This window comes from Oreochromis aureus, linkage group 3 (assembly GCF_013358895.1).
Source record: "Oreochromis aureus strain Israel breed Guangdong linkage group 3, ZZ_aureus, whole genome shotgun sequence".
Classification (NCBI taxonomy): domain Eukaryota; kingdom Metazoa; phylum Chordata; class Actinopteri; order Cichliformes; family Cichlidae; genus Oreochromis; species Oreochromis aureus.
Window position 1 is genome coordinate 10,820,019 of NC_052944.1, and position 13,046 is coordinate 10,833,064.

A 13,046-nucleotide genomic window follows, 5' to 3' on the forward strand; every position below is an offset into this window, starting at 1 on the left:
TTTTCTCATACAAGATAACAGAAACTGTGAAACAATTACTAATGTCAGTGTATTCAAACTAAAATCATGTTTGTGTTTTATATAAAACTTGATGGAATTAATTTCAGAGAAACATACCTTATACCATAGCTTTGTTTTATACCATTATTTTTGTTTTTGCATTACTCATATAAGACCAGTGTAACCCAGTCATCGATTACATATTGTTATAATTACACAAAATATCTTCTTTATACCTGACTGTTAGGACCTTCAAGCCTGTAGTTATATTCATTATCAGTTAGAGCCCCTTCTCATTGTTCTTCTTCTTTGGTGCAACGCTATAAATACGTTGTCCCCCTTTGGCCTCTCCCATTTTTTTACAATTCCCCTGTGGGAGAGGAGCTGGAGCGAGCAAGTTATTTACTTGGAGGTCTTTCTTTCTTTTACCTTTCTTTGTCAGACACAACGCAGAAACACACCGGCTACACCAGCAAGAAGAGAGTTTTGTAAATAATGTCTCTCTTAGTATTTGAATTAATGAAGTCATTTCATATTTGTTGTTAGTGCTGAAATCTTCCTGTGGTGCAGACTTTATTCATTACCTGCAACATTTGTCTTCAAACCATGGCAACCGTAACGCTGCCTGGAACAACAGAATGTAGCTGTCAAACAAAACCCAAACAGTCCTGACCCGCCACAGTATGAGACAGGAAAATACTGCCGTGTAATCCATTTATTTCAAGTGGAGGAAATAGAAATAAAAACAGGAAGCAGCACGAACACAGTCAAACAGGGAAATGAGTCTATCTGTTGGTAGTATAAATAACATGAGTTTCTGGTTGCTTTTGTGCTGCAGGCCTCCCGCGTCTTTTTACTGCTGATTGCAGTGCTAGATCCTTCAGGGTGCCAGGGTCCAGATTCTGTAATTAAAAGTGCAGAAATAAAATAACTGAACTGGCTTAAAGGTGCAAGCATCAAAATATTTAAACATTACAACATACTGTATAAAAAAAGCGCCCACCTCAAATTGTTCTGGATTCTTATTTTCATGTTCTTTAGCTGATAATTCAAAGACATGATCATCAATTACGTTAACAATACAGTGACATTAAAAGCTAAGACTTTGCTCTTATTGTTTTTCTGACATTTGTATTTTTTCATATAGTTGACATTTCACCAAATATGAGAAATACAGAGTAGAAGTAAAAAGTACCTGTTTTCCCGTGTTGAACAACCAGACCAGTGATGACCATTAAGAGGAAAACAGACAGAACACCCAGGGTGACACTCGTCAGCGTTGCTACCTCGTGAGCCTCTAATGTAAAAATAAAGGTAAAAAGCAACACAGCTGAAATTGATTTTACATTCAAATGTTTCTAATCATCTGCACAATAAAAGAAATGTTAACTTACGTTTACAGATGCAGTCCATGTCATCCTGAGGCTCATCGGTGCCTATTAAAAGACAAAGCCTTGATTTTATTAGTCCTCATTTATATATTTATCTTAATATATAACCACCATAGTCTTTGTATACAGAGTGTTGACAATAATTACATTGCATATGTAATATAAACAGAAAGAGCAATAACCAAAGAACGAGGAGACAAAGAATTTACAACAATTTACCTCCAACCTTTAATTGCATGACCCTTAAATTTAGACGTCCCTCTGAGAGAAATCCACAGAAATACAGCCCAGAGTCAGACACATCCACTTGTTTGATTTTGAGAAAGACATCAGAGGTGTTTTGTGTCATTTCAAATTTTCCAGTTTGAAATTCAGCATTGTAATTAACATTTGTAGACACTGGCTTAACAGCAAGAGAGTTGGCTGTGGTTCCGTTGATCAGTCTGAACCAGAAGGTCAAAACGTCATATGTGAAAGTCTTGGTGCACTGCAGAGTGACAGTCTCACCTGCCTGCACCTCTGAGGTCTGAAACTCAGAACCTGAAACAGTAATCCAGCCTGAAACAGTGGAAACAATGAGATGTTTAATTGCTTCAAAAGAACATGAGGCTAAACCTGTAAAGTTACTAATAAGCAAATGTGTTTAAATTATTATGGGTTAAAATGAAGTGCTAGATTAACTAATGATGTCAAAGAGTAATAGAGCAAACTTACAGAAACAAGAAAGAGCTAAAGCTGTTATCACATTCATCATCGTTCACATGACTGCTGCCCTGCAATGTCCGCAGATGGTGTGTTCGCCAGGAAGGGTGCTCTCAGTGTGATAAATGTGATAGAGGTGGGAGTTTTGTGTTGCTTTCAAAGCTAAATGTGTTTATGTCATAGAGTGATGATACACGTGTTTAGTTTTAAAGGGTTATTTTGAAGTTATTCTATATCAAAATATCAATCATATAGATTTCACCTCTGTCATATTCTCAACATTTATAACTGAGCTACTCGTATATATAAGAGGTCTTTCTTATACTTTGTAAACATTTTAATATTGTAATATTTAATTTAATCCAGTCTGTTATTGTTCTTATTGTCTTGGAGCAATAGTAACCTTCATCATCCTGAGTGTTTATCTTTTTGATTATTAATATTCTTTGTTTCATTCTCATCCTAGTTCTTTGGTTTTGCCCTTGTGCGTCTCCTGTGTTTCACGCCTCTTCTTTAGTTTCCTGTCTAGCGTCTCCTGTGTCTCCCCAGCCAGCCGTGTCCCTGTGTTGCAGTTTGTTACTCTTGTCTCTGTGCTCCATGTTCGCTCTGTCTCCCCTCTTTGTGTCTGTCTCCTGTTTCCTTTCTTTCTTTGATAGTCCTGTGTCCGGTTCAGTGTTGTGAGTTTTGCTTTTCCCCTGTCTCTTTACGTCTGACTAGTCTCAGCTGTGTTTCCACCTGTTCCCCATCCTCTTGTTATCCTACCGGTGTATTTTAGTCGTCAGTCTTCCCCTGCTTGTTGTTGTGTCATTAACCTTCATGAGGTCTCTTGGCTCTGTGTTTTCCTCTGCGCTTCCTAGTTCTCCTCCTCCTCCTGCCTGCCACACAGCCGAATTATGATAGGTAACCACATAATTTTCTTAGGAATTAATAAAGCATTCTGAGTAGCGATGGGTACCGGGTTCTGACATAAACGATAGTAACCAGACCGAAAAGCAGCGCACATTTCGGTGCTTTATTTCGGTGCTTTTTTTTTTTTTTCTTGAGATGTCATACACTTTGGATTCTAGCCAATCATTTTACCTTTACAAGGATAGTAGGCGGGCCCAGGTACGTACGTTCTTTTAGAGCAGAGCTACAGATTAAAAATGCCCAAGACGAAGCGGTCAAAAGTCTTGATGTACTTCACAGCAAAAGATGCAAACTCAGCAGCCTGCAACAAATGCTTTAAGCCCCACGCCCCCGGTACCGCGAGCAAAAAGGAGGAGATCACGTTTAATCGGTTATAACACGGGGTGAGAAATATAAGTCCAGACATGTGTGGTATCCACAGAAACCTCTGAATCTCAGCTAAAATGTCATATAAACCATTTCTACAACCACCAAACTCAACGAAAACAAGCCATGATTAAACGAGCAGTTATGTAAATGCGCATAAGTCTGCTAAACAAACAAGGCGAACCAGAAATTCTCCAGACTTCATGTAACCGGCTAAAGAAAAGCTGGTTATCTTCCAGAACTATCACCAATTCCAAACACCAAGTTTCACCACACTCTGACCAAAATTCACTGAATGAGCCGCAAAAGAAGACCACAAAAACACACAGCGGCGCAAATGCGCTAAGACAGAAATTGGCTTACCGTCCAGATTTCCTCCGTTATTTTCGCCGGTAGCCGGTAGCCATGTGATTATCAGCAGTTACCACGCCTACCTAGCCGCATCAGAGCCGTTTTCCGTCAACAACCTCCATTTTAGACCCACCTATAGACACGTGACTGGACAGACGTCACATGCAGTAAATTTGGGCCCATGTGGGTTTTGGCATTACAACATCTGATTGGTTGACGTAACGTGAACGTGACATCGTTACTGTGACTCTATTGGCTCAAACAATTAAAAAGATTGACACAATCATGCAAATTGACCAAAAGAAACCAAAGTTACAGCCCCTCAGAGTTTAAAGGGCCAGAGGCCAATTAAGCCTCCATGGCAGAAAAGGCCCATTACCATGTAAATGTGTGGTTAATTCTTCAAAAACGCATTTAAAAAAAAAAGCATTTTTAGGCATGTTAATAAAATTAATTAATGACTGCTCTTAAATACCTAAAAAAATCAATTGGCATGGTGTCCAATTGTGTGCAAGAATTGGACATTTTTGTACAACGTCTGGATATTCATGTATTGACAGCGCTGTAATTTTTCACTGTTTCACTTTAAAAACATAAATCTTTGCACAGATGATGTTTATATGTTGTTACGGTTCTTATCATTTTGCAGAAAAAAAGAGACTGCTAAAAATAAAAACATGAGAGGTTTTTGGACGAAGTTTGTGTTTTCCATTCTTTAAGCACCGGTTCGAGCACCGTTTAAGCACCGGCACCGTTTCAAAAGTACCGATTTGGCACCGGTATCGGATAAAACCTAAACGATACCCATCCCTAATTCTGAGTCTGATTATTGTCAGAAAATGCAACCCTACATATAATGATTAACACGCACAGTAGTTAGAAATTTAATCTTATTTTACAGAAGAAGGGTTAGGATTTGTCAGTTTATTTCAGCTTTAAAAATGAGCCTCATTAATATAATGCCACCTACAAAAGACAGAAAATAACCTACTGCAGAAGCAGGGTCAGTGCAAAATGGCCACCTGATTTATGAAACTTGAGCGATGGCAGAGAAAAGGATGGGCATTCCATGAAAAATTAACCTCCCATCTGACATACAGACTTTATTTATTACTTATGCGTTCAAATCAAAATGTCAGAGCTGCAGCAATTTAATTTTTTATAACTTAACTTAAATTTTAATTATATCCCAAATATCTATACACGTATGCAGTCTCATATTATCTGGCCATAGTGTATTTAGTCATTTGGTTTTGGACTTGGCTGTAAAGCTCTGCTGTCTGTAGAGGCCTTGTGATTTCACTTGGTCTCAGGCCACAGCGAGCTCTCTTCCTGTGGTATGATGTCTCTCACTCAGCCCTACCTCCCCCTGGAGTATTTGACTCTCCTTTTGAGTACAAATAACAGTCATTTTCCATTTTGTCTGCCAAAAAAATAAATATGCCCTTGTTTTTTTGTTTTTTTCCCCCAAATAAAGAGAAGGTTTAGCGGTCCATCCCAGTGTCCCAGGCTCACCCCCAAAACACCATCTACCCAGTTGAGGCCTGGCTGAAGCCCAGCAAGTGTTTATGTTCCTTACACAATGGAGACCAAACTAAAGTTCCGTCTTTTAAGCTTGAGCCAATGACTGCCCATTTCAGCATTGTGGAGAGATTCTTTACCACTTACTGATGGTCTGACCTCTTGCTTCCAGCTCTCAGAAAATCCTTGTAACCTGCTGAAATGGCTGCAAATCCTCTGTAGCCTATTTGAATTGGTCCAACTAATTCAAATAGGAGGCAGTATTGTCTCAAAGGTCAGAGCCACAAGGTCAACTCCAGCCATTGTGCCTTTTTCTCCTGTGCCTGCCCAAGGAGCAGAATTATAACATGGGGGATAGTGAGCTCCTGGCAATGAAACTAGCCTGGGAAGAATGGCGTCACTGGCTGAAGGGAGACGAACACCCATGTCTCATTGGACAGACCTGAGATCACTCAGTGGCAAACGTTTTTCCTTTGGTTTCTGGTCCCTGCTGACATTTTTAGCTCTAGCCACATTCTTCATTCCTTCCGTATAAATAAAGTCTGGTAAGCAGTTTAATTGTGTGCACTGAGTCTGCATTTGGGTCCAAGCCTTGTGTGAACCACGGGTTTATGAAAAAATGTATGTGATGTTTTTTCCTGTATAATATAGTCACTTTTAAAAACAGCATTTTCGAAGCAAAAAGACCCCATCCCTTTCCTATTGGTGGAAAAATGTAATATGACAACCAATCAAAAATTATATGAGAACATGTGGCAGTTGGTTGTTTAGGAAGAGGGGAAAGATGTGGGAGTGATGGAGGTGAGAGAGAGATGGTGAGTTTTGAGATGTGAGAGGTTTGTGACATTTAGCATGTTTGGAGTGTGTACTAAGTGTGTTCTTTAATTGTGTGTAGTGCTGTCGATTGTTTTGTTTTGTGTGTCAAAACAATGAGGTGACTGCTGAATGTCACAGTTGCTAGCCGAAAAGCCACCAAAGGCAGATTGTGAAGTGCTATATAAGAATCAGTCAATTCACCATTTATCTACAGCAACCAGCTGGGGGTGAGGAGCAAGGACAGGGCAAAGGAATGATCACTGACACTGTGGAAGTGTCAGTGATTAATAATAACTAACTGCAACATGTTATAATAAACTGTGAGATTATTATACTATCTTATGCCACGTTATACCTAGGGATGGGTATCGTTTAGGTTTTATCCGATTTTGAAACGGTGCCGGTGCTTAAACGGTGTTCGAACCGGTGCTTAAAGAATGAAGAACACACACTTTGTCCAAAAACCTCTTATGTTTAGCTGTTTTTTTTTCTAAAAAGATAACAATGTTAGCCTTTTCTGCAGCTATGGGGCATATATGGTATCACTCTCTGGAAGCAGTGCTTAAACAATGGAAAAAACCACAAACTTTATCCAAAAACCTCTCATGTTTAGCTGTTTCCCACTTTTTGGGGGGTCATTTTAGCTTTTTTGGCCAGGGTGAAGGGAGTATCTGCCATCAAACAAGAAGACAGCCGCATGTAACTACGACGGTGTTTGCTAGTTCACCTTACATGCATTAATTTACTAACGTGGTTAGCCTACTCAATGTAAATTACACACGAACAACATTAAGCTACTCACGCAGAGAGGAACGGCTGCTGCTGCCATCATCACCCGTCATCATTTCTGCTACACTGACAAGGCTAGGGGCCAGGACTCTAATCTTCGGGTTCTTGCGGGATGTTGCTAATTCCGGGTCCGATAACAGGCACCACACCCGCAGTAGATGTGCTCGGTGTGAGCCCTTGCAGCAAGCTATCAAATACAGTGCATTTCTCGGCTTTTAAAAAAACGCTATGCGTCGCCAGGTGTTTCATCAGATTCGAGGTGTTACCTCCTTTGCACAGTATCACCTTAAAGCACTTGTTGCAGGCTGCTGAGTTTGCATCTTTTGCTGTGGAGTACAGCCAGACTTTGACCACTTCGCCTTGGACATTTTTAATCTGTAGCTCTGCTCTAAAAGAACGTACGTACCTGGACCCGCCTACTATCCTTGGAAAGGTAAAATGATTGGCTAGAATTCAAAGTGTATGACATCTCAGGGAAAAAAAAGCACCAAAATAAAGCACCGAAATGTGCGCTGCTTTTCGGTCTGGTTACTACCGTTTATGTCAGAACCGGTGCCATAATGGCACCGGATACCGGTACCCATCCCTAGTTATACCTCTTATTAAAGATTGTGAAATCATTATGTAGTTTTAGGTTGCATTATTAGAAGACTTAGAAGAAGGTGATAACTATTACATTTAATAGACTGATTTGTATTACATTAGACTGCTGATTTATTGTGAATGAATTACGTTGCTTATGATGCATTATACTGCTCAGTTATTAGAAATGCTGTTTGTGTAGAATCATGGCCTTTCTTTTCTGATTACAAAGAGAACAGAACATAATGTAGAGGTTTTCTGCCCCATCTCTTCAGGAGGAGATAAAACAGGAAGCCAAGGCCGTCACTTAGGCTCCGTAAGATAGAAAGAATGTGAATGCTTAGTGTGGAGGGGAGCTGGAGCTATAAGATTGTGAGAAACGGTCAGACACTTCGAGATCTGGCGGACACCCTCCTGTCCACATCTCCCGTCTAGACGTTTCAATGCTCATTGTGTTTGTATGGAATATGGAATAAAGAGATTGTTGACTGAGCATTTATACACCGAGTGTTGTTCTTCCTTCAGCCAAAAGATCAAAGAATTGAGAATTTAACAAAACACATAGTAAGTGAAAAAGGTGGGTGAAGAAGCTCCCAGCAGCCTAGACCTTTTGCAGTATAACTAACCCTCCAGTTTTGTGCACCCCCATCCCTCTTACTTCAGTGTTCCTGGTGAAAATTGACTGGTCACCATTTCTAGTGATGGTAAATTTGATTCTTTTTACTGAATCGAGTTTTAATGAGTCGCTCACCAAAGTGAATCGGGTTTTTTGAGTCATTTGATTCACTGAGTCAGTTGACCAGAGAGTGCAAAAAATGTACATTTTCACTCAAACTTAATTTCTTTTCTCTTTTCATGTATATCCTACTGCTAAGATGAGTGATTCTAAAAGAAAACAACTATTTTATAGAGCAAAAAAGAGTAAAAAAATTTCTAAAGGGAACATTTATTTTGTTTATTTTTATTTTATTAGTATTTTCCTTAAATGTGTCAAATATATATTTTCTCATCTAAATGTCCACTGAGCTGTGAGCCAGGGGGCGTAATGCTTGCCTATAACATTGGTTGCCAACCAAGAAGAAGAAGAAGCTGTGAGCCAGGAGGGAGGGGGTGAGTGAGTGAGTGAGTGATTCGTTCGCTCTATGATTCAGCACAGGAGGGAGGGGGTTAGTGAGTCCTGAGTGATTCGCTTACGTTTACGATTCAGCACAGGAGGGAGGGGGTTAGTGAGTCCTGAGTGATTCGCTGGCTCTATGATTCAGCACAGGAGGGAGGGGGTTAGTGAGTCAGTGAGTGATTCGTTCACTCTACGATTCAGCACAGGAGGGAGGGGGTTAGTGAGTCCTGAGTGATTCGCTGGCTCTATGATTCAGCACATGAGGGAGGGGGTAAGCGAGTCCTGAGTGATTTGCTTACCCTATGATTCAGCACAGGAAAGGAGGGGGTGAGTAGCTCAAATGTGCTGTTAGCATGTTAGCAGAGCGATGCTACTGTGAACCGAGGAGCTATTGTCTTGATGTGAGCTTCTACTCAGGGTTTTTTCTTCCAGTTCAGAGCAGAAATGTTTTTGTTAAGATACTGGATGTTGTGTTTTTCTCAACAATTTTAATTATAAGCTAGATATGTTGCTGCTAACAGCAACAGGGATGAGTCAGTGAGTCAGTTGGGCTTGTGAATCATGATTCATGAGTCAGTAAAGTGATTCTCGAGTATTGAACGATTCGTTCATGATTCGCGCATCACTAACCATTTCCTATGGTGGTCAATTTTGACCGGTAATACCACGGATGTAACAAGGTTCATTAAAACACTCAAAATTCAGTGAAAGAGGTGATCATCACTTTTATGTGTTCAAGTGCATAGTGTGGAGGATATCATAAGGCCTTGAGGCAATCAGATATAAAACACAATATTTATGAGTGTTTTAACACGACACGACAGGAAGGCTAAGGCAGGATTCAGTTTCACCTGATCCACCCATAACTTAAAATTTTATCCAGTAAAATACCACATCAGTTTCAAGATACTTTTGTACACATTCAAGGCGATCCATCATCTCTCGCCTTCATACCTCTCTGACCTGTTTCAGATCACCATTTCCTTCTTTGCTCTGCCCGCCATCTTTGGAACCCCCTTCCTCCGGAGATAAGAAACATCACTTCACTCCCTCTTTTTAAGTCCACACTAAAAACTCACCTGTTCACATTAACCTATTCCATATAAATTTTTCCATCCTGCTAGTTTATTTTATTTTTTATTTTATTTATTTGCTCAATGTTTTATCCTCATTATTTTGTAAATTTTTATGTTTGTTGTTGTTGTTGCTTGTGTACAGCGTCCTTGAGGGTTTTGAAATAAAATGTATTACTATTATTATTTTATTATTAACTCTATAAAAACAGAAAGTTTTCAGAGTCTCTCTCCCGAATTAAAACTGGGAGCTGGTTCCAAGTAAGCCTGCAGTGTGAGAGCGACATGCTCTATATGGTGATATTGCACTACGAGGTCTTTAATATGAGATGGGGCCTGATTATTTAGGACCTTGAAAATGTGTAGAAGGATTTTAAATTAACTTCAGGGTTTAACAGGGAGCCAATGAAGAGAAGCCAGTATGGGAGAAATATGCTGTTGGGTCTGTGTTTCCACATACCCCGCTAGTTTAGAGACTTATTCATCATGAAGAACGCAAGACATAACAGAACAACCAACTCGCTAACGAGGGAAGTTTTGGGTCAGAACCAGCTCTTGGAGCTCACGCTCCTCACCTGACTCCAAACCCAAATCCTTCCAAGAGCAGCTTCTCTCACAGCTATTTATTGACAAACTGTTACAATACACATCACAGCAAAAGCACCTCCCCTCGTAAGACCCCTCTTGGTTACAAAGACAAGGCACTATGTGTGTGTGTATGTGTATGCATGTGCAAGAACGTGTGTGTGTGTGTATGCATGTGAGAATGTGTGTGTGTGTGTGTGTGTGTGACCTCCTGCTCACCAAAAGGGTCATAAAAGCAGGAAGCTTACAAACACAAGAAACAGATCTTTCAGATAATATGTATCTGCAATAAAACCTCCCCCAGCACAGAGTGGCTGGAGAGGTGGTCAGGGACAAAGGAATGTCTTGATCCTATAGATTGAACTAAGACTCTACAAATTTAAGAAACACAATAACAACATTCAACAATTAAACTTACCATATGCTCTCTTTCTAGTGCCTGTCAGAACCCTCACTGCAACATTTTGGATCAACTGAAGGGCTTTTCAGGAAACTTTTAGGTCATCCTGATCCAGCCTTCTCCAGCCTAGTAGTAGTCCATGCATGAACTAGTTTCTCAGCATCACTCTGTGAGGATGTTATGCTGTTGTACATGACAATAAAACATTATGGCAACTTTACACCTCTGATGAAAAAAATGTCTTGACAACACAATCACCGTCTCTAAAGCAGAGTGTTTACGCTTCTTATTTTAACTGCATATGAACATTCACACTGAGAACTGCAGGAAGTAAAAACACTTTATTTATACAGCACATTTAAATAAAACAGGCCTGCTGTATAACGGACAACTGAAATCATTTAAGCCATCGACAAACATTAAAAATATTAAAATACAAATATGAAAAATAAAAGCAATTTAACAATTAAGAAAAAATGAGAGAGATTTGGACATTGGCGTAACAATGCAAATCAGCTGCCATGGGAATGTTAATTTATTTAGAGTAATCTACAGGGTGGGCCATTTATATGGATACACCGTAATAAAATGGGAATGGTTGGTGATATTAAAGTCCTGTTTGTGGCACATTAGTATATGTGAGGGGGCAAACTCCTCAAGATGGGTGGTGACCATGGTGGCCATTGAGAAGTCGGCCATCTTGGATACAACTTTTGTTTTTTCAATAGGAAGAGGGCCATGTGACACATCAAACTTATTGGTAATGTCACGAGAAAAACAATGGTGTGCTTGGTTGTGATACTTAAACCTCAACTGACTGTTTTGATCTTGTCTACATGCATTAAAAAAGTTGATTTAAACAACCAAAAGAAAGATATGAAACTTTAATGTGAAAGCAGTTAATGCTATTTCTGTATGTGGGTTTCATTGTACAGTGTTGTCAACACAGCAGAAAATGGGGTGGGCCGCTACACATGTTCAGATATCAAGGGAGAAAGCTATCCTTTTTGTCATTCATACATACATACATACATACATACATTTACTCGATACTGGATACAATATTAAGTAACATTCATAAGTAGATCAGCAAGTGGAAAGCTTTTTCAAGGAGCACTTCCGTTGAAATCAATAAGGACATCAGATATTTATTATTATTGGTGAAGTCTTACTGTTGCATAGACTTTGTTCATTACCTGCAACATCTGTCTTGTTCCTATAAAACCAAACAATAGGTAGGCCAGGTTTCACTATAGCATTACTGGCTGCAGAGGCCTTGTGATTTCAGCTGCTCTCAGACCACACTGTGCTGTTTCTTCCTGTGAAGTGATCACAGTGTTCACTCAGCCCTCTCTTCCTCCCCCTTCAGACCATTTGACTCTCACTCTAAGTATGACAGTCATCAGGTTCCATTGTTTCTGTTTACCACACATTTAATCATAATAGGTTCCTTTCAGATGAAAATCAGAAGAAGAACAACTGAAGAAAAAAACATAAAAATGTAACTTTTGATAGATACATGGATTTTAGTAAACCATCTTTTGTTTGTTTGATTTTTATAAATAACACCACAGAGCTAATATCTGTTGGCAATTTAAGCAACATGAATTTCAGCCTCCCTCATGTCTTCTGACTCTTGTTGTTTTTGTTTGAGTTGAACAGAGCTATAGCTCTCTCAATGAATAATTTGGAGCCATAAGTTTTTTTTAAAAGTGGCTAATCCAGTCTGTTAAAGGCCAATATATGGCCGCTTCCTTCATACAGTCATATGGGAAGACAGTCTTTGTAACAGGCAAAGCGAAATGGGGCAGACAAAAGAAACATTCAACAAGCAAAACTCACAAAAAAAACCCCCAGGGAAAACAAGAGGCAGAGTATGACTTCATGCTGATTAAGCACACTTATCAGAGCGCTGGGCAATGTGAGTTTATTTTGCATTTTTGAGTTCTTGTCCGTCCCTTGTCCCTCTTATCTGATCCCATGTTCCTCTCCTTGTGTTCCCAGTCTGTTATGTATTTCATGTCTGTGTGTTCCACATCCTATTGTCAAGCTCGTGTTGTCATTTCTACATCTCATTATGTTTCCTGTTTTATTTTCACAGTCTCGTTTTCCATTCTCAGTGTGTTTAGTTTTGTTTCCCTCGTGGCATCATGTTTATTTGTGTCAGCTGTGTTTGCCATGTGTTTCCACTTCCCTCATTACTCTTCTGTGTATTTATGTCTTCTGCCTCCCTTTGGGGTGGCTGTGGCTCAAGTGGTAGAGCAGATCAGCTATTGAGTGGAAGTTTGGTAGTTAAATCCTTGGCTTCCCCAGTTTGCATGCCAAATATCCTTGGGCAAAATCTTAACTAAATACTGCTCTCCGATGTGGCCATCAGAGTATGAATGTTGGTTAGATTGCACTTGATTATAGAAGGACGTGATTGGGTGAATGAGGCATGTTGT

At 39.7% G+C, this 13,046-nt stretch overlaps 1 protein-coding gene across 5 annotated transcripts; it reads right to left on the bottom strand.

Moving 5' to 3' along the window:
* Positions 1–710: 710 nt before the first annotated feature.
* On the bottom strand, positions 711–11,270 carry LOC116316455. Of its 5 annotated transcripts, XM_039607971.1 has the most exons (7): positions 2,106–2,252; positions 1,899–1,949; positions 1,611–1,652; positions 1,395–1,436; positions 1,196–1,297; positions 1,004–1,041; positions 711–902 (listed from the first exon to the last, which is right to left on the bottom strand). In XM_039607971.1, the coding sequence occupies exons 1-7, from the start codon at positions 2,143–2,145 to the stop codon at positions 786–788; spliced, it is 432 nt and encodes a 143-aa protein (XP_039463905.1). In that variant the 5' UTR covers positions 2,146–2,252; the 3' UTR covers positions 711–785. The 5 variants fall into 5 exon arrangements, with proteins under 5 accessions (XP_039463905.1, XP_039463906.1, XP_039463907.1 ...); XM_039607972.1 differs by lacking the exon at positions 2,106–2,252 and adding an exon at positions 10,621–11,270 and having other exon boundaries at positions 1,611–1,949; XM_039607973.1 differs by lacking the exon at positions 2,106–2,252 and adding an exon at positions 3,732–3,986 and having other exon boundaries at positions 1,611–1,949.
* Between the last annotated feature and the right edge of the window lie 1,776 nt (positions 11,271–13,046).